General features: G+C 61.0%; 1 protein-coding gene and 1 long non-coding RNA gene across 7 annotated transcripts; one reads left to right on the top strand and one right to left on the bottom strand.

The window, feature by feature from the left end:
* The first annotated feature begins 187 nt into the window (after positions 1 to 187).
* Positions 188 to 25,055, top strand: RNF24 (ring finger protein 24). 6 transcript variants are annotated; one of them, XM_066997085.1, is made up of 7 exons: positions 189 to 256; positions 7,192 to 7,324; positions 15,657 to 15,806; positions 19,219 to 19,261; positions 20,638 to 20,679; positions 22,875 to 22,954; positions 23,542 to 25,055. In XM_066997085.1, exons 3-7 carry the CDS (start codon positions 15,664 to 15,666, stop codon positions 23,678 to 23,680), a joined length of 447 nt encoding a protein of 148 aa, XP_066853186.1. In that variant the 5' UTR covers positions 189 to 256; positions 7,192 to 7,324; positions 15,657 to 15,663; the 3' UTR covers positions 23,681 to 25,055. The 6 variants fall into 6 exon arrangements, with proteins under 6 accessions (XP_066853187.1, XP_066853186.1, XP_066853188.1 ...); XM_066997086.1 differs by lacking the exon at positions 7,192 to 7,324 and having other exon boundaries at positions 188 to 256; XM_066997087.1 differs by lacking the exons at positions 189 to 256; positions 7,192 to 7,324 and adding an exon at positions 4,184 to 4,944.
* Positions 14,244 to 18,351, bottom strand: LOC136790856 (uncharacterized). Its single transcript, XR_010831623.1, has 2 exons — positions 17,629 to 18,351; positions 14,244 to 15,918 (listed from the first exon to the last, which is right to left on the bottom strand). It is a non-coding gene; the product is annotated as an uncharacterized lncRNA (long non-coding RNA).
* Positions 25,056 to 25,220: the final 165 nt, after the last annotated feature.

Genomic DNA, 25,220 nt, shown 5'->3' with positions numbered 1-25,220 from the left:
ATGCCCCCCATGTCCCTATTGCCCCCAATATCCCCGTTATGTCCCCACTGTCCCCCTTCCCCCCCCCCCTCCCCGTGACGTCACACCGCCCCTCCCCACCCCGGGGCGCGGCGCGCAGGCGCAGTGCGGCGCAGCGAAGCTCGGCGGCCGTGCCCGGCGCCGGGCGGGGCGGGGCGGGGCGGGGGGCGGAGGGGGCGGGGCCGGCTCCATCCGGGTCCCTCCCCGCCGGCGGCAGAGCGGCCTCGGCGGGACGGCGGTGAGTGCGGGGCGGGCCGGGCTGAGGGGGGGGGTGGTTGGGAGGGGGGGGGGGGTCTCGGCCCTCACACGGGGCCGGCACCGGGACACGCACCGGGATGCCTCCCCCCGAGCGGCTGCAGCGGGCAGGGACCCCCTGCTGCGCCGCTGTGGGGCAGGGGTCGCCCTACGGCAGCGTTATGGGGGGGCTGAGCTCTCCCCGCTGCTGCTCTGTGGGGCGGGGGCACCCCTTCAGTACCGCTGTGGGGTGCTGAGCCCTTCCCATTCACTGCCCTCAGGGGCTGGGACCCCCTCCTCCAGCACCCCTATGGGGCACGGGGACCCCCCGTCCAGGACCCCTATGGGGCAAGGAGCCCCCCTCCGTTATCCTTATGGGGCAGGGGGACCCCCCCTTCAGCATCCTTACGGGGTGCTGAGCCCTTCCCATTCACTGTCTTGAGGGGTTGGGACACCCCCTTCCAGCACCCTTATGGGGCACGGGGACCCCCCGTCCAGCACCCCTATGGGGCAAGGACACCACCCCCCCAGCATCCTTATGGGGCAGGGGGACCCCCCTCCAGCACCATTATGGGGTGCTGAGCCCTTCCCGTTCACTGCCCTGAGGGGCTGGGACCCCTTCTTCCACAACCTCTATGGGGCAGGGGGACCCGCCGTCCAGTAACCCTATGGGGCAAGGAGCCCCCCTCCGTTATCCTTATGGGGCAGGGGGACCCCCTTCCAGCACCCTTAAGGGGCAGGGGTCCCTCCTCCAGCATCCTTGTGGGGCAGGGGGACCCCCCTCCAGCACCGTTATGGGGTGCTGAGCCCTTCCCATTCACTGTCTTGAGGGGTTGGGACCCCCCCCCTCCAGCACCATTATGGGGCAAGGACCCCCCCTCCAGCACCCCTATGGGGCACTGCCCCCTTCCCCTTCACCACCCTGTGGGGCAGGGACCCCTTCTTATGGGACACGGACCCCCCCCTTCCAGCACCCTAATGGGGAAGGGACCCCCCTTCCGTCACCCCTATGGGGCAAGGACCCCCCTCCAGCACCCCTGTGGGGCAGGACCCCCTCCCCTCGCACAACCCTATAGATCAGTGGGGCTTCCCCTCTTCCTACGCTCCCCTCCCGGTTCCCTGCAGGGCACTGCCTGTCCCCGCCGCCCCCTGCACTGTCCCTTTTCGGGGTGACACGCTTGGCACCCCCGAGAAGGTCCCGACGTGGCTGGGGGGGGGGGGGACGCGACATCTCCGCCAGCCGGGCCTTGGCTAAAAAAAGCCCAAAAATGAAAAAAAAAAAAAAAAAGGGCTCGGGATGGAAGCGGGGCGGCGGGGGGGGCTGTTCCTGCCGTGCGGCCACGTCCCGAGCCCGCAGCTCTTGGCAGGGGCCGCGTGCGGGTCCCACGGGGCTGCAAACTGTGTTTGGGGGGGGGAAAAATGCACCTCTTGTTTTTTTTTTTTTATTTTATTTTTTGTGCGTGTTTGGGTTGGTTTTTTTTTGTTATTTTCTGGGCTTGTGTTTTCTCGGAACTTCCTTGGCCTGCCTCGGTTTTAGCGCGGCTGGGCGCTGGGCGAGAGCGTCCCCCCCAAAAAAAATCCCCTCGGTCACGGCCGGGGTGGGGTTGGGGGGGGGCTCTGCGGGACCGGCGGTGTCCCCGGGGATGCCATCGAGGTGTGTGTGTGGGGGGGGTCCTGCCGCCACCCCACGTGCGCCGAACAAAGCGCCGCGCGAGCGCGTGGATCGTTCTGTTGTGCTGCTTTTTTTTTTATTATTATTTATTTATTTTTTCTCCTTCCCCCCCCCCCCCCCCCCCCTTTCCTTTGGCAGGAGGGTTTGGGTTACGTATTGCTCTGGCATGCTGCTCCCCCGCCTTTGATCTCCGGCTTCCTGCCGCGCGAGACGTGTTGGGCCGCACGCGAGCCCCGCTGGGCACGCGGGGACGCACGGGGACGCGGGGCCAGGGCGATGCAGGCACCCCCACCCCCGCTTCTCCCCGCTCGCCTCCCCGGCAAAACCTCTGCTGCCGCTCGTGCCAGGTGGGTGCCCGGCCGGACGAACCCCCATTCGCACCCGGCCGGGCCGTGGGAGCTCGAGCTGAGCTCAAAATATTAATTTTTGGGTTTTTTTTTTTCATGCTTCGAGCTCTGTCCCCGCCGCGGTCGTCCCTCCCGGCGCCCCGCGAGCCAGGTAGCTGATTGATCGACCAAAAACCCGTAAAAAAATTGGCTCCGAAAACCCGTCCCGACCCCAGGCGGCGCGGCGTTTCACGCTTGCTCTGCTCTCCTCTCGCCTCCGCTCCCTCGAACGCGTGCGGTCTCACGGCGAGGCCGTGGCCCGAGTTCGTCTCAGCGTTGGTGGCTCCTTTTTTATTTTTATTTTTATTTTTTTTTCTTTACGCTGGGTGTAAACAGAGCTACCCTGAGCGCGTCAAGCAGCGCTGAGCAAACCGGGTTGTTGGCTCTGCTGCTTTATTCCCGCAGGCCGGGCTGCTCCAGCTTCTGCTCCTTGGAGTGCTGGGGCCGTCTGCAGCGAAAAAGTCCGCGCCGCTTTGGCCCCGAGCCCGGGGGGAAAAAAAAAATATACTGAGCCTTCGCCTCGGATAACTCGGGGAGGAAGAGCGCAGCCCCTGATGGAAGAAACGCTCGGGGGGCAATGCGGAAGGAACCCGAAACGCGCTAAGGGATGCGTTTAAGATTTAAAAAGTAAAAAGGGAACGCGCCAGGAGCGGCGGGCAGAGGTGCCTCGGTGCTGTCACCGCGCTGCTGCCCGTCCTCCGTCCCGCTCCCAGCAAGGATCCGCCCTCTGCGCCCTCCCTGAGCCCCTGGAGGTCCCCGCGTTTTATTCCCCGCTCGGCGCCACCGTTCCCGGCCGAAACCAGGCTTCGGGTGCCTTGGGTGCCGCCTGGCAGCGGGGGCTGCGCCAGGCTGGGGGCGAGCCGAAGCTCTCCAACAGCCGGGGATGGAGCAGAGGACGCGGGAGGAGCACCCCACGGAGAGGAGCACCCCACGGAGAGGAGCACCCCACGGGCGTTCGGCGACAACCGTGGGCGAGGGAAGGAGCTGGAGAGCCGCGGAGGCGCCGCAGGACTGCGAGGCGCTGACCCAAACGGGCTCCGGGCCAGGCAGCACCGCAGCACCCAGCCCTCCCGCGGCGCGCTGGGGGCTCCCGTGCCGCTGCGTCCCCTCCCCAGCGGGCGTTTTGGGTGTGTTTTTTTTTTTGCGGGGGGCGTTTCCCCCCGGCGTTCGTGCGCGGCGCCTGCGAGCGGGGCAGCGCTTCTGCTTATTTTCGTTCCCCATGAGCCGTGCCTCGCGCCTGGCGGCTCTGCCCCGTCGGACTTCGCCTCGGGAGCGGCCGCCCCGTGGCGTCGTGGCGGGGCCGGCTCAGCCCTCGCCCTGCTCGGGAGTTTCGGGGCGTGAGAAATCCAAGGCCGGAGATGACCCGCTTGGAAAAGCGCGCCTCCGTCGCTCGAGGAGAGGAAACCGAAGCCCCCTGGTGCGTGGTTAGCGGGCGGCGCCGCCTGCCGCGCTGACAGCTGGGCGGGAATTAATTTGGCTGTTAATTGGAGGCGCGGGGAGCCTGGGCATCGCCTCCGCGGGGATGCGGTGCTACCTGAGCGCTCTCCGGGGCAGGAGCTGCGCGGGTGGGATGCTCGAAGCTGCTTTTTCCTCCCCGAAGCTGACGTGATGGTGTGGCCTGCGCCGAGTGCCCGCTGCCCCGTCTCGTGCGTCCGTAAGCTCGTATTAATTAACCAGCGTCTCAAACGAGACGTTGGCGGCAGGGAATGGCAGCCGTGGCGAGAGCCGGTGAGGCCAGGCCAGCTCGCGAGGTTGGAGGTGCCCCCGCGGGCGCGCTGCTGCCTTTCTCCCCCCGGCGAGGCGAGGGTCTCGCGCCGGGAGGCTGGGCCCAAAACCTGAGCCGACCCGAAAAGCCGTCGGTTTAACCGAGGCGCTTACGGAGGACGGGCGAGCCGCCGCGGTGGCGGTGCCGGTGTCCCCATCCGCGCCTCGCCGTGCCCCAAACCCCGCGCAGGCACCCAGCGAGTGGCCGCCGCGGGCTTAAATTAGCTGGGAGCAGCTGGGGCGGCGCGGGCAGGGGCTGCGAGGGCTCAGGTTGCTCCTGCGCCGCCGCCACGGCTAAAACTGGATCGAGGCCTCGGGAGAGGAGCGGGACGGGGGCTGCGCCCCGCAGGAGATGCACCGGGGGAGCGAGGGGCGGCGCGGGGCGTTTCAGCATCGCGGACGATTCCTCCCTCGGACGGCTTAGAGGTCGCTGTGGGGGTTTTTTTCGGAGCCTTTTCGGTTTCTTTTGCAGCTGTCGCTTATAAAATACCCGCAGCGAGCTTGCCGCCGCAAGGCCGGAGAGGAGACCGGAGCTGCAAGGGCTCGTTCCTCGGAGGGGCTGCGAACGCGGCAAGGAGAGGAGCACAACTTTTTCTTTTTTTTTTTCCTGGTTTTTATCCCCGCCGAGGATTTAACGCCGCGCACAGCCCCGGAGGGAACGGTGCCAGGTTCCCGAGCGGAGGGAGAGAGAAACCGAAAGCGCCGCGCCGACCTTGCCGCCTTATCGCTCCGGCCTCTCGGACCTAGCGGCCGGCTTCCCGGCTGGGGAGGGCTTTTGGGGAGAAAAAGAAAATAAAGAAGCGGGGCCAGGAGGCAGAGCCCGGCTCGTCCGTCGACCCCTTTGCAACCCCGGGGGGGAATCCCAGCCAGGTAAGAGGGCTGGGGAGCCCAGCAGCCCGTCCCGATTGATTTTGGGGAGCCCGGGCTCAGCCCGGCTGCTGCCAAGTGCGAGAAATCCACCCGAGCATCTTCCCTTCCTCCCCGCCCCAGCCCCGAGCAGGCCCTTCCTGCCCGCAGCCTGCACGGAATTAGAGCGCTGGCGGAGCGTAAGGATCGAATTAAAGCTCGCCGAGCTCTTTCGCAAACCAGCAAATATTTCTGCCTGCCTTTAAAAGGCTCATTTTTTCCATTGTTCCGCCCGAAACCCTCGCCGGGGCTCGGCTTCCCCCGGGGCGATTTCCTGGCGGATCGGTTAGTAACGCAGCTGCGTTTTGGGGGCTTATTTATTTATTTATCCCTTTTGTGATTTTCCTCAGCTGAGCGGGGACGCGCGGCGCCGGAGCCGAACAAAAGCGAAGCCCCACGAGCAGCTCGCTCTGCGCCGGCGCCTGAAATAAAAGAAGGGGGGGTCCCGGTTGAAACTGGGGGTGAAATGGTTCGGTTTTCTGTGGGGTTTTGGGGTTGTTTTGGTGGTTTTCTTTTGGTTGTTTTTTGTTTTTTCTTGGTTTTGGTGGGAGTTAAAAGTGGGAAGTTCGCTTTCTGTGCGCCAAAGGATCGCTCGGATCCTTCTCCCTGCTCGCGAAGCCTCCCCCGCGCTCCGATTTATTTCCCCTCTTGATGCTTCTCTCGGATTTATTTCATTATGGTTCTCTTCCGAGCGAGCAGGTACGGCCTGAGAGCCAACCTTCCCGAAGCAGGCGGCTGGTTTTTGTCACAAAACAAAAAAAAAAGGCCGAGCCTTGCTTCGTTCCCCAGATCAAATCAGCTCTCCTCCCGGTGACCCGTGCTCGCTGCGGACCCCCTCGCCCCTTCTCCTCGCCGCACCCCGCTTTGGGGTGCATCTGCCTGAAAACTTCTTAGACTCCCTCCCTCGCCAGTAACTCTAATCCCTTTCAATGAGATCAACGGATTAACGTCTTATAAAATCGGAGGATTAGCTTGAGCCATTTATTTTTTTTTCCCCCCCTTCCTCTCTGCGCAGCCTCACGTCACCGCCGCGCCGGAGTTTTAAAAGGGACCCGCTCGGAGATGGGGTGTAAGGAGCTGAACCAGGAGCTGGCCTGAAAGGTTTCCTTGGAGGAGATCCGCAAAATCGCGCGTTGAGGTGCCTCCCCGAGCAGCTCCTGGAGGCAGCACGATCCCTGGAAATAGCGTTATTTCCAAAAATACCGTTATTTAATAGGGTTGCTCCTCTGGAGTGATGGCGGGGGGGCTTGGGCTGCGCGGGGTCTTCGTCGGGACGTGGCTTCCAACCCGACTGTCCCCAGCCCACGAGGAGAAACCCGTGCCCACCCCGGGGGGGGGGAGGTTTTGCGACATCCCCGCTCGCGGCGCTGCCGCCCGGCTGGGCCAGGAATGCCTGGCCACAGCCCAGCGCGCCCTGAGACGCTCGCAAAAAGGCCACCTCGTAATTGCCACCGCGCTAACGAGGCCGCGGCGCTCCCGTCGAAACGCGCCAGCAGCCGCCGCGCCGCTCACCCCGTGAATTCAGACGGGCTTTAAAAGCGAAGGCTGAGATGCTGAGGGGCGCCGAGGGGAGGATTCGGGCTCTCCCCTCCCGTTTTAAGGGCCGTGGCGGGCTGCGATTCGGCCCCCAGGCTCTCTCCAAGCGCCTTTGACTCGTAGTAAGAGCTTACGCAAGGGCTCCCGGGCATCGTGCGCCCCCCTGACCTTTGGAGAGACACTCGATGCAGCCTGGTGCGCTCGTCGCTAAGCCGGGTCGTTAGCGCCAGCAATATATTTCGCCTTCTAGTAGACGATTCAGCAGCCAGGAATCGGTAGAGATCTGACCGGCGGGCTGCTGCGGGCCTGACGCTCTCGGGGCTGTTTTCGGCTCGACTGCCCGAGGAGGCCCCGGTAGCCTTGAAGCAGGTTTGGCTTTGGTTTGTTTTCAACGAGTTCGGCGTCAGCGTCGCGGCCTTAGCCTGCGGTTTCGCTTCTTCGGGGTGAAATTTCTGAGAAACTTAAGCCCTTGAGCCCGCAAGCAAGTGGGGAGCCGGGGCGGGCGATGCTCGAGACTGGTGCGTTGCCCGCCCGTCACCTCCCAGTCCCAACAGCCCTCCCCTGAATTTTGCGGTCCCTTGACTTTCTCCGTCCCGCCAAGGTCAGGCCGTGACACGGGGAGAGCTTCCTGGCTGCAGAAAATGTCATTTTTAAAACCGTTTCTGTGCCAAACAGCTTGCCTGGCGTGAGCACCGCCGTGTCGGGAGGGGTCTCCTCTGCCAGCTCAAGTCTTCCCGGCAGCCCGAGGACTTTGTGGAGGAGGGAAGGAAGGAAGGAAAGCACGCTCCTGAAAGTGTCCGCTCCTCACGTAAGTCAGGAAAATACGGATCATTGACCTCGTTAACACCTCCAGCTCTTTTCAAGCCTCCTTTCTCCTCTTGGACGCGAAGCAGGAGAGGGACAGCAGCGCTCAGCATCCTTGGAGATGGAGAGAGAAGGACCCACGTGTGTTGTTCCTGCACACGTTTCTCCATCGGGTGCCCAGCTTGGCCCGGCACTCCGGGAGCAGAGAAGTGATTCTCCTGTCCCCTGCTGACCTCTGAGGCTTTTGCCCACCTCGCGGGGCCGTGGGAGTGAGGCAGTTTGTGCCCCCGGCTCTTTTTTTTGCTGGGTTTTAAAGCGCCGCAAAGCCCCCGGTCGCTGTGAGCGGAGCAGAGCGAGTGGGGGAAGAAATATTCCCCCAAACCCAGTGCTTTTGTTAAAAGCAGAGGAAGGGCAGGCCAACCGCGCAGCTCCTTTTTTTTTTTCTGTAAGCATTAGGAAAAATATCAGATGTCAGCGACATGGCGGTGGGGTGAATTCCCAGCAGGCTGAGGTTTGGCTTTGGGGTTGCCTGGGTTTTCCTGAAGGGTTTTTAATGCTGTCAGCGCCTTAAAACGCAGCCCTCGCAGACACAGAGGGGCTTTCGGGGCGGCTCTTCCGCGGGATTTGTTGCCGATTTCGGTTTTGGTGTCCAGCTTTTCGCTCTCCCTGCATCAAGCTACCTGTTCGTCTTACGCTTCTTGTATATTTGGTAAAACTGAAGAGAAAGGATCCGCGGAGGGCACTCCCAAAGACCAAAATCCGGGGTCCGGGCTCGGAGAGAGCAGAAGGCAGCAGCATAAAGAGGAATTCTTCCCTCCCAGGCCTCACGCTGCTTTTCCACCGCGAGGCTTTGCGGCCATCTGGATCCCCTTGCAGATTATGCCCCCCCCCCAAAAAAAATCCATAACCTAGCAACCTCGTGCAGTTTAAACGAGAGCGTTCTTCCCTCCCGCATCCCAAATTGCCCTTGGCTCGGCTCGCCGCCTTCCTCGGGCTGCCGCCAGCAGCTGCGCCGCCCGTCCCCGGAGCAGGGTGCCTGCCTCCAGGAGCACTCTGCAGGGATTATTGATCCCCGCGCTGGTTTTTTTTTTTCCCGTTAAAGGAGCTTAGGAAGCGGGGGCGAAGGGATTTCGGGAGGTCGTATCGCCCATCTGCTTGGCGATATAAAAGAGCGGAGAAGGCCGGTTGCTTTTTTTTTTTTTTTTTTTGCTTTTGTTCAGCCCGCTGAGGGTGACTTGACCAAAGCACGATTTTTTTTCCCCCCAGGAAGCGATATCTTGGGATGTCTTAGCATCCCCCAGCTCTGCTTGGCCGGATTGCAATTCCCTGGGTTATCCAGGCGTTTGGCACCGGGTTTGGCCTGGCAGGGCTTGCAAGGAGCCTGTTAATTGGGGGAAAACTCCGTAAATCGGGACTTTAGCACCTGATGGGATGCGGTAGGGGCCGATGCTGCAGGGGCAGCGGTGTTGGGTCCCGTGGGGTCCCACGGGGACGCCGCATTTCACAGCCAGGAGGATGGATGGGGTCGGGGCGGGGAGGAGGCAGCGGCGCATCCTTTCCCTTCCCTCCGCGCTGTCGGGAGGAAAAGCGAGCTCAAGAGGGTCGCGACATCACAGCTGGGAGAGAGCCACGTGCCAGGAAAAGGGGGAAAAAAAGTAAAAATAAATAAAAAAACACGGGGCCAAAGGGAAAAAAATTCCTCCAGTGTTATATCGTCGCCAAGAAGAAGCCCGGCTAACCTCACTCGGGCAGCTCGCGGCCGCGGTTTGAAGCGAGCAGTGCCCGGCTCCGCTTCAGCCTCCTGAAGATGCTCTGGCAGCCGCGGGTCCTGCGGCTGCTCCGCCAACTTCCTGCGGCTTTCCCGAAACTCGCTGCCTTGCCTGCAGTTCCCAGAAAAACTGCGCTGGGTGGGATGACCCCGTAGCTGCTTTCCAGCCCTCGTTCCTGCTGCTGCGATACACGGGGAGCCCGAGCGGCACGAACTCCAAGCTCCGCTCCCCGGCTGGCTTAGGCTGAATAAGAAGGGCACCGGGGATTTTTTTTTCCTTTTATTTATTTTACAACTTTTTTTTTTTTTTTGCCTGGATCTTGCGAAATCGGCCCTGAGCAAGCCTCTTGTTTGCCTTGCTGACGGCACTCGGCTCTAACCTCGCGCTGGGAACTGCGGCTGACCTCATTTCTGCGTCCCTCCGACAGCAGCGAAAACTCTTTTCCTTTTCAAGATGCGCCTCGGGATGGCAGCGACGGGGCTGCTTCTCCGCTAGACTGACCCTCGAGGATCCAGAATACCGCAGCGGTGCTGGCGGCGCTGCCACGTTGTTCCGTTGCTTCTTTTATTTTAAGACTTTTCGGCCTTTTTTGGCTGCTGATTGCTTCGCCGGGAGCCGCGCTTCCAGCTCGCTCTTTCCCCGCTGCGCCGCCGGCGGCCGAGGGGGTTAAATTTCTGTCTTTGGTGTCGTCCAGCCAGGGAGCGAAGCCAGGGAATTTTGGTTCCCGTTCAAAAAGCATCCAACTCCCTCTTGGAGGGGAGGGAAAAGGGCTCAAAGGTCGGAACCGGGCAGCATCCTCCTGGGCAGGCTTTGCTGGAGACCCGCGGCGCGATGGACCGGTGGCCCAGAAGGTGCTGGGCTCGGCTGTGCTGGCACAGGCGCATTTGGAGTGAGACAAATTACGCCAGGAGAGGTTTTAGGGCCTCTGCGTGGGGCATCGCAACCCCCATCCCGTGCACGCAGCTGCCCCTGGTCCCTGCATGGAGCATCCCGCTGCCACGGGGAGGAATTTTTAACTTCGCCTGGTCCCCGGGGAGAAGTCGGGTCCTTCTGCTCTCCAAACTCCCGCCGTTCCCCGTTCTGCTTTCCGTGGGCTCCGCCGGGTCTGGGGGGCTGGCACTGACCTTTGTCACCCCCCCGGCGATGGCTCTGCTCGCTCCCACGTGCGGTGACCCCTTGGGTGCCCTGGTGGTGACTGCTCCGCGTCGGGGTTCACCAAAATTCGCCCATGTGTTGCTTCCCCCGCCGGGCTGCTTGTCCAAGTAGCTGTGTCTCATTACTGGTTCCAAAGTGCCCAGAAAACCCTTTTTTTTTTTCTTTTGGAAGTTATCCCACTAGGTAGACACACGTCGAGTACCCTTTACGTCGGGGATTTGTTGCGGGGAAGCAAACCCCGCTCCGCAGCCGACCCCGGCGTCGGGAATTGCAGCGTTCTCGCGTTTGAAGCCGCTCTCGGTTTAACTTCCAGCCGGGTTAATAACCGGGCTTTTGGTTCAACCCGTCCAAAAACGCGTCGTGGGCTTGCGTAAAAGCCTTTGAAACTCGAGAGGCGGCTCGAAACCCTTCCCGCAGATAAAACAGCTCGGCTTGGAGATCGGCCAAGGCCGCCGTTTGCTCTTGCCGAGATCGCTGCTTCCACCCGGGGGAACCCGTGCAGCCGTCAGGATTTTTTAGGGGGGGTGTTTCCAAACCCTATAGGTCCTGGAGGCGAGGCAGGTTTGATTTGCCCGGCCCGTGGGGTGCTGCACCAGCTCCCAGCACCCCTTCATCCAGGGCAGCTCTGTCCCAGCGCCCCCAGTTTAGGGGCTCGGGGCCAGTTGCAGTTTGGGACGGGTTTGGGTTGGATTCGGATCCCCAGGAGGAAGTTGTTAGTCTCAAACCCAGCAAGTAAATCCCTCCGGAAAAAAAGTTTCATGTTTGTGGCTTGTGGAAATTCCCAGGGGGAAGGCGATGGGGCACGTTCCTCAATTTCCCCTACAAACGAAGGGGCTTGGGGAAACTTTTCCTTGTGCCCGCTGCCCAGGAGCCAGCAGATGCGCCGCCGCCAGCCCCAAAACCAGCCCTCGGCTCGGGCTGAACGTGGCCGCGATGCTCAGCGCTTTTCTGCAGCGGCGTAAAGAAACGACAGCAACGAAGACACGCTCGGGTGGCCCCTCGGAAGGAGCAAAAACCGGAGGACCGTCGGGAAGCAGCACGGGCGAGGTCCCCGCGGTGCTCCCGCTGCCACCCCGTGCCCCGGTTCCTCGCCGTGCAGCGGGACGGTCGCCTCCTGGGGGTCCTCCCTTGGAGGTCCCCTGATGAAAGCTGCGTGGAAGAGGCCGGCCGAGCTCGCTCGGCTCGTTAAGCGCTTGCCGTTCTAATAAGGATTAATTTGGCTGCGCGGCTTCTTTGGGTTTGCCTTTAACCCGCCTGACTTGCAGCCAGCAGGGCGCAGCGAGCAGGGGGAGGCCTGCGGGACCTGCAGCGCTCCCTTTCCTGCCTCCCCTGCTCTTTAACCTCGCGTTAACCGTAGCGTGGGTTTAATTAAAGCTGTTAATTAAATCCCCCCGGGGACCGAGGGGACGCGGAGGCTGGGTCCTCCCCATCCCCGCAGCCGCGTGCGCACCGGCACCTCCTGCAGGGAGTTTTGGGGTTTCCGATGGGATCCCTGCGTACAGCCCGGTCCTAAGGGCACCGCGATGCCCTTTAATTTCTGTGAGCCGTCGGGGCGTTCAGCGCACATCCTCCGTGCCGCAGCCTGGGAAAATCATCCGACTTTCCTCTCCTTCGCCTTCAGCTAGGCGGCCGGGTTTGCACTGGGGCGGTTTTTGTCTGCTTCCCTCCCCGCTGGCCCGCGGGACTCTCAGCGGGACTCACCGGGGGACTTCCCCGCTTTGGGGTCGCTTTGCTTTTTCCCCGGGTTTATCTTCCTCCGGCAGACTCCTTTCTGCCGCAGCGGGCGGTCGGGCACCTTTTTGTAACCCGGCCTCGAGGTCCTGCTGGGTGCGGGTCACGATTTCAGACCCTCAGCCAGCAGAGGGGTCTCCAACGCGGGGTCTGGGGACCCACGGGCACAGCCAGAAGGGTTTTTCTTCTGCCTCGGAAAGCTCCCGGCCTTCCTCACAGCTCCTTTTTATTTCTTTTGGCTGCGCTCTCGTAAATCTGAAGCGAATTAAAACAGTGCCTCCCCTACCACGCTCCCCACCCCCCCTCCCCCACCAAAAAAGAAAAAAATAAAACACAAACCAAAAGCTTGGCTCCTTAAAATCATCCGATCTCAGTCTTCTGCAAGTTAACAGTTTCCTGGATCCTGGGCAGGCCAACTCTTTCTGCCTCAAACCGCTGGATTTTTCGCCCTAACGTTTCTCACAGCCGTTGCAGAGGGGCCACACGGGGGTTGGATGATCCTAGCACGGGTTCCCCTGGCACGTGCACCTCCGGGATCGTCCCGAGGACAATGAGCCCCTGCCGTAGGGTCGCGGCCGCCTCGGGCACGTCGTTTTGGGGCAAAACACCAGCCAGGAGGATGCGGCGGGCGGAGCACGGAGCTCGGGGCCGCTCGTTTCCCTCGAGGCTCTCAGGCAGCCGCGGCGGTTCGGAGCTGCGGTCTGGTGGGGCAGCTGGATGTGGCCGTCGGGAATTCGTGGCTGGAGGAGATTCGAGGCCCTAAATCCGAGGCCCTCGATCCGAGGCCCTGAGGGACCGGCGCGTCTCTGCCGACGTTCTCGGTGCGCCGCAGCATCGGCCGCTCCGGGAGCTGAACCGAAGCCCCCAGACCTGGCCCAGTTAGGAGAGCATGGCGACTTGAAGGAGCTACGAAGGAAGAGGATCGGTGCTGTGCTGGGTGCTGTTGTTGTTTCTTCTCCGAGATTGGTCCTGGATTGTCTTGGGTGCTCGGCTGACCCGAGGGATGCTTTGCGGGGCCGTTCAGCTCCTCTCCATGCCCCGGTAGCGAGATCCAGCACGTTGGGGTCTTCAGCTGCTCGTGTTTCTTCAGGCCTTGGCGGTTCCCCCCGCTTGCTCCTCAAACCTGCGTTCCCGTGGAGGATTTACCGTCCTCAGAACCCCAAAAACACGCTGCCGACCACGGTGGTCCCCAAGATGGGGACCTCGGCCGCTGACATTCGCGATGGGAGGCCACGGGCGCTGCTCCCGGCTCGCAGAACCGCTCCCTCCCCGCGTGGGGCGGCCAGCAAACCTGGAGAAATTCGGGGCAGCCGAGGCAGCAGCCAGCGCAAGGAGCCCCTGGGTCAAAGAAAAAAGCAGAAGGAGGCTCACGGAGCGATGCGGCGCGAGCACGGCCGACGGGAGAGGCCCTGCACCGCCTGAAATCCCTTTGACCCAGCAAATGGTGCAGGGATTAAAACCCGAACCCAACCCCACGCAGCCACGCTAAGCTGCGCATTAACTGTGCCTGAGTCGGGAACAAAGGTTTGGGGGTGGTGTCGCCTTGGTTTTATTTAATTATTTATTCGCAAAGCAAGGAAAAAAAAAAAAGAAAAGAAAACCACCTCGGCGGAGTTGAGCAAGCCCCTGTGCGTGCAGGCTCCCAGCTCCTGCGGCCTCCCCACTTGGGCTGGGCGCGTTGCTGAACACGTGCTCGGGGCTCTCCGGAGGCTTTAATCAAGCCCAGGCTTTACCGGGAATCGCCTCAAAAACTTGCAGCGGGGCCGGGGGAGAGCCGAAAGCAGCGGCCGGCGGAGGGGAGCTTCGGGCCGCGGGGCTGCTGCCCTTTGGCGAGGGGCGGGAGGTAACGCCGGGCCGGGAGGCGAGCCTCGCGCGCTGCGGAGGGGAAGGAATTCGCCCCAGGAAGGCGCGAGGATGCGAGGTGGGTGCTGGAGGCCGCGGGCGAGGGGCTGGCTCCGCGTTTCGGGCTGTTTTTTGTTGCCCTGGGGCTGCCGAGCTCGCTGCCCGCCCCGAGCAGCGGGGCCCGATCCCCGCGAGCGGGCGGCGCGTGGGATGGGAGAAGTGCTCCTGCACCAAGAAAGCACCCGGTGGGGGTGGCAGGCTTAGAAAAAAAAAAGGGTCCGAAGAGGAAAAGATGCACGGGAGCGTTTGCTGTTGGGTCGGGTTTCTTTGCCGAAGCTTCCTGGGCTTAAACCCGGTTCCTTTAGGTGCCACGGCGCTGCGTCCCTGCGCTGATGGGGCCGTGACAGCAGCAGCCAGCAGCACGGATAATTTCGGGGATTGTGTTCTTTCGGACACCGAATCCGTCCTTGCCGGGAGCCCAAACCCTTCCCTGCAGCTTTGCGGCTCAGATCCGGGGCTTTTCATCGCTGTTTTCCCCCCGCTGTCCGCGGCCACCTCCCACGCTTTCACCCCGTCCTGCGCCAAACCTGGAGCCGTGCGGCTCCTGCGCCGGAAAAAAAAAAAAAAACCCTGCTCCGGGGGGATTTTGTCATCCCTCCGTAATTTAATTCGCCAAAAGTTGGAGGGGGGGAGACTGCAGGTAGTTTCCCTGTTTGTTGTGAAACTTGCACGCGCGCCGCCTCCCGTGGGCAGTAACTGATGAAAGGAAAACAAGGTTTTTTTATTTTTTTTATATATTTTTTTTTAACTTCCTTCTCGGAGCTGGGGGCGGGGGAACTTTGTGCCCGGCCAGAGCTGCGTTCGCGCGAGGGTGAGCGGCTCGGGAGCCGTGAAGCGGAAAGGAATGATGAGGAGCAACACCAAATCGGTGCTTTTCGGTGATTGTCGTGATGTTTTGGGTGCGGGGAGGTTTTATGTGGCGAGGCCCGGACGGCGGGCTGCTCTTCCACCGGATTCCGTAACGCGTCTGCTTAAAAAGCGCTCGTTTCGGGTTATTGTACAATATCGGCGCCCCGCCTGCTGAACCGTCACGCTAAGCCCGCGGGAGAGCTCGCACGCTGAAATCCTCGCCCCAGGGGTCTGCACGCGAGGTTTTATCGGCCTCTGTCCGCGGGATTTTGTTCCGGTCCCGCGTTTGGGACGTGGACACCGGCACCCAGGGGCGCTGCGCCCTCCTCTTCCTCGCCTCCCCGTTCCCCTCACCCGGCGTGCTGGGGGGTAAAGCTGCACAGGCGGCGCCGGGAAACTCAAACAAGGCTCTTTTATGGCACCTGTAATTCCCGGCGGCTCTGCCATCTGCCGTGGCTGTGTCCTCGCCCTCCCCTCGGCTCCGATGCCAGCGTGGAAAGCTGTGCCTCGGGTCCGGGGGGATCACCCTAAAGGAGCGGGGACTGGTGCCGGTGCTGGAGGGCAGATTTTCTGCCGAGTGAGGAGACCACGGGAGGGGAGAGGAGGCAAAACTTTCCCTTCCAGCACGCCTTCCGGCCGCTTTGGGGCATTTCAGTCTAATTAATTGGGGTTTCGGGTGCAGGGGGACGTTGGGATTGGGGTGGCTTGGATGCAAATCCCCGCTGGAGTTTAACTGAAAGGACTGCCTGCGTCGGCAGGAGGGGAAATAGCTGGGCGAGGAGCACGCGGAGGGAGAAGGGGAATCCCAGGCACGGTTTAGCCTGCCCTGCTTTGTTTTCGGGGCGTCCCTCCTCTCCTGCGTAGGGCATCCCGTGCCGACGGCCCTCGGATGGAGCCTCACGTCCTCCTTTTCTCTCCCTTTCTTCGCAGCCTACCCATGAGCTCGGATTTCCAGCATTACAGTTTCAGGATGCCGAACATCGGGTTCCAGAACCTGCCTCTCAACATATACATCGTGGTCTTCGGCACGGCCATCTTCGTCTTCATCCTCAGTTTACTCTTCTGCTGCTACCTGATCAGGTAAGAGCTGCCCCGGCTGTTTGCAGGAGGTGTCCCCGCACGACCACCTCACCTCGCCTCTCCGCGAGGAGCTCCCCGCACCTCTGTCTGACAGCTGGATGCGACCCGCGGGCTAGTTTGTTAGGAAAAGAATTAGAAAAAAGAATTAAAACCAGAAAAAGGATTTGCTCAGCGGTTAGCATCGGACGCAACATTCATCCCCCGCAGAGGAAACGGACGCAGAGCTCGCGCGGTGCGGACCCAACACGTCCGGGAGCGAGCAGCTCCGAAGGGAATTGTGTTATCGGCTCCAAACCCCGCAGATATTTATTTATGGGGGCACTTACACGGGCAGGGAACGCGGTTGCTCAGGCGGCCGTCTCAAACAGGACTTGAAAGCGGCGTTTTATGGTTCCTGCCCTCCGCTTAGCGTTTCACCATGGCTCGCTCTTTAATGACTAACTCGGGCGCCGTGTGCTTAGGAAATGTTTAATGCCTGCCCCCTTCGTTACCGGACCCAAATTGCTCGTTCAACAGCGCAGTCCGGGGATTAATGGCGCAGAGCTGATCTGCTAAGCTGGGCGATGGGGACAAGGTTATTCCGCTTTGGGGCTTGCTTTAATTATATCGTGGGCCAGAGGGGAGAGACTTGGGCCACGAGCTGCGAGGCGAAGCTCCCAGCCTGCTTTTAACTGGGATGCCGACAGGAGGGGAGGCAAAGAAAAGGGCAGATGGTTTTTGGAAGGGTGAGGGATGCGTTTTCCCCAGGTTGAGCTGAATCTATACGGCTTGCTTGCAAAACGAAGAGGCGTTTGGGCTTTCTGAGTATTTTCCTGGGCGCTGGGTCTCGCTGGGTGCGTTCTGCCCCAAAGAAGAAATAACAAGCAGTAACGTCTGGAGGATCAGGCCAGAAAACCTTTAAATTTAGAAGTTGGAGGCGTGTTGAGTAACTGCTGGAAGAAGCCAGCGAGGGAAGTGGCGAGCTCTCCGTCTCTGGCTGTCTTTAAATGAAGACGGAGTGCCTTTCGGGGAGAGGCGTTTCGGCTGCCGCCCCCAGGAGTAACGCCGTGCTGGTTCCCGACCTCTGATAGACGGGAGCTTGGGTTAGATCATCTGAAGATCCCTTCGGAGCCCCAGCCTCGACTGAGACTCGATGAATTGAACCACCAGCACCAGCACCAGCTCCGGGATTTGCAAAGGCAGATCCCCCGCACCCGGAGCAGCCCCAGCTTTGGGGATTTAGCCATGCCCTGGGCCCCTGGAACACCCCCCCCTCCTAGGAATTCGCCGCAGAGCTGCGCTCCCAGACCTCACTTTGGGTTTAAAAGCTTGAGGTTCAGCGTGTAGATGGACGGGGAGGGGGGGGGAGGACCGCGCACGGAGCATCCCAGCTCTGGGACAGGATCTCCTCGCTGCTCCCCGCTTTGCTGCTTAATCAGGAGCACCGCTGGCTCCTGGCAAGCAAAAACCCACCGGCCACAGAGCAAGATCCTGAGTTGATGCTGAGTTCCTCCCCCTCCTCAGCCAGCTGCTAAAGCCCTCCTGGATTACCCCGCGCATTCCTGACCCCTCCTGCGCTGAGATGTGTGGCTTTTAACAGCAGGATCGCATCTGGAGGCCGTGGAGGAGCGAGGGGTTCGTTTAACAGTCAGGGCGATGCGGCGCGGGAGCATCCTCTGCAGCCCGCTTCGTGCGAGGCAGCCCGAGCATGGGAGAGCCGATACCTGGTGTATTTACCCCAACCTCAAAGCTGACAGCATGGAAGAAAGGATTGCTCGTGGGGTCTGCCGCCACCGTCCCCCCCCCCCGTAGCCCCTCGTCTCGTGAGTCTCAGGTTGCTCACCAGATCCACGGGGCGCGGTTCTCGGGTTGGGAGCTGGGTCTCCGAATTCCTCCGGGGTCGCGGTGCTTGGCATGGGACGGACGAACCCCTGGCTCAGCGGGGAACCTCGCTTGCCAGATCCCGGGCTCACGTTACGGCAGCTGCTCCGGATCGGAGCGGGATCCGTCCGGGCTGGGATCCTCTCCCCGCCCGCGGCCAAAGCCACGCACCTAGGGGACGTGTGGCTTTCTTCTTTCCGCAGAGGCTTCCCCCCCCGGGCTGGGAGAGCTTTTTTCCCCCCTCGTAGGTGGTCCCCGGCAGCCAAGCTTTGCTTTCCCCCATCTGCGTTTCATAAGCGCTTTCCCAGCCTCGGGGCTGGGCCGGTTTCACCCCTCTCGCTCCACACCCGCGCCTCTCCTGCTGCCTGCTCCGCGTGCCCGCAGACCCCGGCCCCCCCTGGTTTCCCCCCAGCTTTTGGGGCACGTTGAGCACCAGACAGCGATGGCTCCCCTCCAGACTGGGGGCTCCAGAGCTCCCTTACTGGAGCCCTGAACAACATTTGCCGAATCGAGGCGTGCTTTTTAATGCCAGCATGTTTCGGGGCTGTTTTCAAGCAAAAAAAAAAAGGGATAGGGATGTATTTTTACACGGCTTTTATAACTTGCTGGCGTGGTTTTGTGCTTTTTTCCCCGCTGCAGCCTGTAGGGAGCAGAGCTCGGTGAGAAGCAGCCAGGCTCTGGGAGAGGAAATATTCTGGGGGCAGAGAAGTGAAACTGCAGGCACGGGGGGGTTCCCCCCCCCCAGCAAACCACACTCGAGGCTGGGGAAAGCACTTCTGCGACCGCCCGAGCCCTGCGGGCGCGCTGAAGTCCCTGCTGCGAACCCTCCGGCAGCTCTTCGGCCTCGGTGACCTCCATGCCGAGTTTTCGGAGCACTTCTCTAAGCGCCGTGCAGCGAGGGGGCAGCGCTCGACGTGTGGCTTTCTTCCCGTGGGTTTATTTTGGAAGCACAGCCGGCTCCTTCGCCTGCACGATGGGCTGCTTAAAACGGGCTGCCGCTCCTTCTGCCGGGGAAAGAGGTTTTATTAAGGGAAGCCTGAAAGGGAAACCTGCCGCCACAGCCTGGGCTCGTCATGGGAAACCCTTTTACGGGGCGATCTTGCCCCGTCCTCGCTCAAGCAGGAGCAGAGCTTCCCCTGGCTCTTCGGCGCTCGCTGCTTGCGGAAAGGTGCTGCGTGCAGCCCGGAGGTGCTGGCAGCAGGGGGTTGGACAACGGGCCTGTTTCTGCCGGCTGCTAATGCCCTTGGCAGCTTTCGTCGGCCTTAACGCCGCCGGTGATGCTTGTGCTGAAAATTAGGGAGTTCAGGAAAGGAAAGCTGTGGGAGTTTTGTGTGCTCCTGCACGCAAACGCCGTGGTTCCAGCTCCACAAAAAGCCCCAGCCCGGGCTTGGTGGGCTGCGTTGTTTCACGTGGCCGTTCTCCTCTCCGAAATAAAAAAAACTAAAACCGAAGCGATTAGATGGGGAGGGGAGGGAAATGAGGTGTGTTTGGGCTGTTAGGGTAGTCCTGCTGTTTTGGCCTGCCCTCACTTCTCTCCCTCTCTTCGTTCCAGGCTCAGACACCAAGCACACAAAGAGCTTTACGCCTACAAGCAGGTGAGGTGATGAACAGGCTGCGGCTCCCCTCCTACCGAGAGCCAAACGCGCGTAAAGGCTGCGGGTTTGTTGGGATAATCACTCTTTCGGGTTGCCATCGAGCTTTTCTTTTCAGTGGGAGGCTCTAGGTCTTTGAAGAGAGGTTGCTGACGCTCTGCCAAACCTCTTTTCCTGCTGATTTAGGGTTTTTTGGCCAGCCGGGCCCCCTGAGAGCATCTCCCGCCTGCACACAGTGCTCTGCAGGTCTCAGCATTTCGGGGTCTGCTGCCGTCCGGCCTGGGTGCTGCCCTGCAGGTGCTTGGGTGCTTCCCCCTAGGCGAGCTCAGGGGCAACAAGAGCAATCAGCAGGACAAAAAAGAATAGAAATGCTATTTATTTAAAGATAAAACACCCTGAAAGCAAGAGCTTAAGCTGGACAGTGAGAAGCGGAGAGGCTTCCCCCGGCTGAAACCAAACACAGGTGCCAAGTCCCCGGAGCGTGGTCCCCGGGCGCTGGGGACGTCTCCACGCTCAGCACCTCCACTGGCGCTTCCCAAACCCTCGGCGGTGTCGTGGTGGGAGCATCCAGCGCTCCTCCGGCAGCTGCAACGTGGGCTGGAGCTGGCTGCGGGGTCAGCGCGGCCCCATCCATCCCAGGGAAGGCGTCCAAGTCCCCGCGGCCAAGCCAGCTGCTTTCTGCAGCCACCCACGCGCAGGGGTTAAAATAAACGCTGGTTACCGCCGAAACATCCCATTTTCCCGTTTTCCCCAGGGGTTTGTAGCTTTTTCCACCTCTGACCTAGCACTCAGGCAGGAAACCTAAGGAGGTGGAGCCGGGCTGGATGGATGCTCCGGCACGTGGCTGTTCCTGGAGCGCAGCCCCCTCCGGGCGCTCAGCTTGGAGACCTCCTGGGGTTTGTCCTCGGATCTTTTTTTGTGCGAACGCTGCTTTCGCCCCGTCCACCCACAGGGCTGACGCTGGATGCGTGCAGGCTGCAGGTGGGACGCCGGAGGTTTCTGGCTCCCGGGGAGCGCCACGCGTACAGACAGCTGTCACAGCGCGGGCACCTTCGTGCTTCTGTATTTATTTATTATTATTGCTAGCAGCGTGCAGGACTGGCCCGTTTTTTAGCATATTTTTAGAATTCAGGTTTAACTTTAAGCGGGCTCTTTCTGCTCGCGCCGTGCCCTGCAAAACCTCACCCCATCTCTGTGCTGGCATCTGCTGCCTTGGCGCGGCACGTGGCAGGGCTGGTGCCCGAAAGCAGAGGGTTTTCACTGCAATGGGAGGGTAAATGCAACAGAAAGGGGTTGTGCGTGGAAATTCGGGTTTATGGGGACCTGAGTGGCTGTAAACGCGGCAGGAACCGTGTCCCGACCCTGTCTCTGTGTTGCAGGTTATTCTCAAGGAGAAGGTGAAGGAGCTGAACCTCCACGAGGTGAGCGTGCGCGGGGTTTTTCTTCCTGGGGCGCTGTCAGCGGCAGGGGAACGCGCTGGGTCTGCAAAATCCCCGCCCCTCGCAGGGTAGGTGACAGAGGCAGGCGAGCGGCGACACCGGCAGCTCCCCTCCGTCCCTTGCCACCTCCCGGCTGTGAGGACACGCGGTGCCAAAGGCTCGTGTGTGCCCGGGCGCGCAGCCACCAGCCTGCAGCCTCGCTGCTCCTCCTCGTGCTCGCTCCCCGATGCTGCTCCTCGTCCTCGGCGGGTCCGGCCGCTCGCTAACGCCGCTGCCACGGGCACAGCTGCGGAGGGGCTGGGTCGGGCCAGCCCCAGCCTCCTCCCCGGGGGCCGTTGGCTTTTTATGCACCGTTATTTTCATGCATCGTTAATTTTCGTACATCATCATTTTTAGGTACTATGGGTGTCAGGCAGTTGTCTTTATGCGTTTTCATGCATGGTTGTTTTGTGCATTTTCATGTATTTTTATGCATTTTCATGCATATTTTGTCTCTATGCATTTTTGTGCATGCATTTTCATGTATTTTAATGCATTTTCATGCATGCATTTTCATGCATGCATGTATTTTTATGCATTTTCATGCATTTTCATGCATTTTCATGGTTGTTTTGTGCATTTTCATGTATTTTCATGCATTTTCCTGCATTTTCGTGCATATGCGTTGTTCTTATGCATTTTCGTGCATTTTTGTCTGTATGCATTTTCGCGCATCATCATTTTACACGATTTTCCACGTGTTGTTGCTTCTCATGCAGTTTTTTCCACGCACGACTCTTTTTGTGCATTTTTTCGTGCATTTTTCGTGCATTGCTGTGCTTTTTATGCACCGTCATCCCCGCAGCATGGAGCTGTGGCTGCAGGAGGCCAGCTGCGGGCTGCTTGGATGCGTTAGGAATTAAAAGCCCTGTTTGCATCCCCAAAAATGAGGGGTTCTTCGCAGACTGCAGCAGCCGGGGGGGGTCCGAAATCACAAGAAGTGCCGGCTGCAGCAGTGCCCCCTGCCTGCATCGCTGCGTTTAATGCGCTAAGAGGATCCCCGGGTGGCTCTGCCCAGGGGAAACACCTCTCGAAGTAACGAGGTTTCCCTAATCCACCTTTTCCGACCTCACCCACCTGGTTTCAACCTGAAGCTTTAAAACGCGTTAGGCGTTCACTCTCCCCAGCTTCCCGGGCCGCTCGACGGATTAATGTCCTTATTTACAGCCTGTATTGTGCGCCGAAGCTGAGCCGGGCCGCGCTCAGCTTTATTTATGACACCAGCGCTGCCCACCACGCCTGTTCCATACAGCCTCCTCGTGAGCTGCTGCTTTCCCTCCTCTGGCAGCAGGAGGCGGAGCGGGGTGCCCCTGTTCCTGCTCGGCAGCTCCCCGCTGCTCTGATTTCCCGGGGGTTTGGGGAAGGCTGGGAGGGTTTTTGCTCAGGCTCCTTCCGAAATATCCCATTTTTGGGCAAAAAATGGGATATTGGGGGGTTTGCAGCAGCAGCTGCCAGGGCTCGCCAGGAGGTAAAATCCCCGCTGGGCTCCTCAGTGCCTGCCCAGCTCCGTTTTTTTTTTCCCTTTTTCCCATGACACCGCCTCTCCGAGGGCTTCAGAGGGTCCAAAATGTGCTTGGTCCTCGGTGCAAACCCACCGGGCTCTGCAAAGAAAGCTGTGGGGGGTCAGACATTTCCACGGGCGGCGCCTCCCCGCAGCCTCCCTGCGATGTTTGTGGATAAAGCAGGCGGGGAGGCGCTGCCCGGCCCAGAGGCTGCCAACCCCGGCAATTAGAGCCCGGATTAAAGGCAGATTGGGCTTTAAACTTATTTTGATTGCTGTTTAAATGAACGTATCAGATTAATGACCGCAGGAGCTGGAGGATTTACCTCCGGGAGGGCTGCAGCCCTGGGGCTGTGCAAAGCTGCGCTAAGCCGGGCTCTGTCTCGCGGCCAAGCCAAGCCCTGCCCAGCACTGCTGCTCATGGTGGAACTCAGACGGGAGCCAAATTCCCCCTTTTTTTCCCCAATTAAAGGCAGTGGTGAGGTGAGCACTGGGGAGAGGACAGAAACCTGCACCAGGAGCCAGGAAACGCTTACGGGGAGGTTTTTTTGGGGAGCATTTCCCCCCGTTTAGAGACACGAGGGTATTTTTTGCGTTCGAAAGCGCCGACCGTGGCAGTGACCTGCTCGTCTTTCAGATCTGCGCCGTCTGCTTGGAGGAGTTCAAGCCCAAGGACGAGCTGGGGATCTGTCCGTGCAAACACGCCTTCCACAGAAAGTAAGTGTGGGACGATGTAAAAGAAACAAAGAGCCAGGGACTGGAGCCGGGTTCTCTGCATGCCTCTGGTCCGAGGCACGCAGTGACGGACGGCCCCTGAGTTACGCAGGCGGTGCTGCGTAGCCTGTCCCGGGCTTTAGAGAATAAACAACTGACATCTCCCCTTTAATCAGCTTTTATTTACGGCGTTGAGCGTTGCTGGTTACCAAACCAACAGCTCCTCGGCTCCAGGATCGGTGCCAGGCCGTTCTCCCAAGCCTCCTGGGAGCCTGGAGAGCCGCGCGCGGCGCGGCCCCAAATCCACCTGCGTCTGCAGCTCCTGGGTGGCTGCCGGGCTCCCCCTGCGCTGGGCAGGGAGGCGCGGGATGGAAAAGCCCCTGCCTGCGGCGCTGCGATTTTCCGAAGGCGTTGCGAGAGGCAGCGAAGCGGAGGCGAGTGCCTGAGCCAAGCCTCGGCGGCTGGGGAGGGAGAGAAGTCGCTCACAGCCGCCGCGGCACGGCACCAGGGGTGCCAAAGCCAAAAATCCTCATTGGGGTGGATTCACGGTTCTCTTAAATTCCCTTTTTTTTGTTTCTCTCCCCCCCCAGGTGCCTCATCAAATGGCTGGAGGTGCGGAAAGTGTGCCCGCTCTGCAACATGCCGGTGCTGCAGCTGGCCCAGCTGCACAGCAAGCAGGACCCCGGCCCCCCCCAGGGCCCCCTCCCGGGCGCGGAGAACCTCGTATAGCTCCGCGCCCGCACGGACTTGCCCCGGCGCCGGGGGTTTGGGGGGGGGGGGGGGGGGGGACCCCGGGCACCCGGAGACGACAACCAAAGCACTACAGCACCAGCACGGAGCGAGGGCCGGGGACAGACGGACGGACGGACGGACGGACAGACGGACGGGGAGCTGAGAGCACTTTAGGAGGGAGCGCGTCCTCCCCCCTCATCCCGCGCTGGTCCTCGGAACGAGGTTTTTGTTTTGTTTTGTTTTGTTTTTTTCCCTCCCCGGGATCCCGGAGCTGGGGCAGAGGGGGGGGCGCCTCGCCTCGATGCCCGTCCCGCACGCGTGCCCGGCTTCGGCCACCCGCCCGGAGCATCGCAGCCCACATCCACCGCGGGTTCGGTGGCATCCGAAGGGGGGGGGGATTTCTTTCTTTTTCCCCTCCGGGGGGGTGGTTACGTGGGTGCAGCCCCGCCTGGGTGCTGCGTTTCGTGCTCTCTCTGCCCCCCCCCGGGGGCTTCGCACCGGGATCCCCAAAGGGCTGAGCGGGGCAGGGAGCCGTGTGTCCCCCGCCCCAGGACGCACGGGCAGCCGGGTCAGGGCCCCGCTGCGCCCCGGTTCCCGCAGCGGCGCGCCGTGGGCTACCTCAGGGCTTCCGAAAAACCCCTAAAACCCCTTCCAGGGGCGAGCCCCCAGTGTGAACGCCTCTCCCACCAGCTTGGCTAAAACCACCTCCGGCCCTCCGCACGGCCTTGGCGGAGCCAGGGAGGGGGGGGCACAAAAACCCTGCCCTCTCCGCCCGCTCTCAGCCCCCGGGGGGGCTCGGGGTCTCCAGGTGCAGCCCAACGCGGTGCCAAAATCCCCCAACCCAAGCAGCCCGCGGGGCGCAAGCTGCTGGGAGGGGGGGGGGGGGCCACAACACCCCCCCTTTGCCTTTCGGGGTGACCCCGGGCACCCCCCGGGCACCCGTCCCCCTTCTCCCCGCAGCTCTCGGTCCCTTTTGGGGGTGCCGGGGGGGGGCTCTCAGTATTACCCGGTGGCACAGCAGCGGCGCGGGGCTGGGCGCGCGTCCTCCCCCCCTCGTGTAAATACCGCGCGCCTCCCCCCAGCCTGTTTATGGAGCGTGGAGCCTCATAGACGTGTTTGTACACTACGAATTCTGCAGCAGAATATTTTTTAAAACGGTCGCTGTTTTTTTTTTTTGTTGTTGTCGTTGTTGTCGGGTTTTTTTTTGTTTTTTGTAAGCTCTATTTTTGTATATTTAATTGCTATTTTAAAATTCTAATGCGTCCTTTTTTGCTAATCACACTATTCTTAAGGAAAACGAGGAAAAAGAAAAAAAAAACACGGTTTTTGCATGTGATTTGACTTGAAATGTAAATAAAAGCAGGTTTTGGAAGCGGGGCTGTGGTTGTAGGGGGGTGGGAAATGGCTCCTTGGGGGGGGGCCGGGGCCGAGCCCAGCCCCAGCCTCGCACCCGGAGGGATTTTAGCTGCGTTTTGTGGGATTTGGTTTGTTTTGGGGCCGCCGGTCCCCAGTGCGACTTCAGGGACGGAGCAAAGGG

The sequence above is a fragment of the Anser cygnoides genome, chromosome 4 (assembly GCF_040182565.1).
Source record: "Anser cygnoides isolate HZ-2024a breed goose chromosome 4, Taihu_goose_T2T_genome, whole genome shotgun sequence".
Lineage (NCBI taxonomy): Eukaryota > Metazoa > Chordata > Aves > Anseriformes > Anatidae > Anser > Anser cygnoides.
This window is presented reverse-complemented; position numbering and strand designations above follow the sequence as displayed.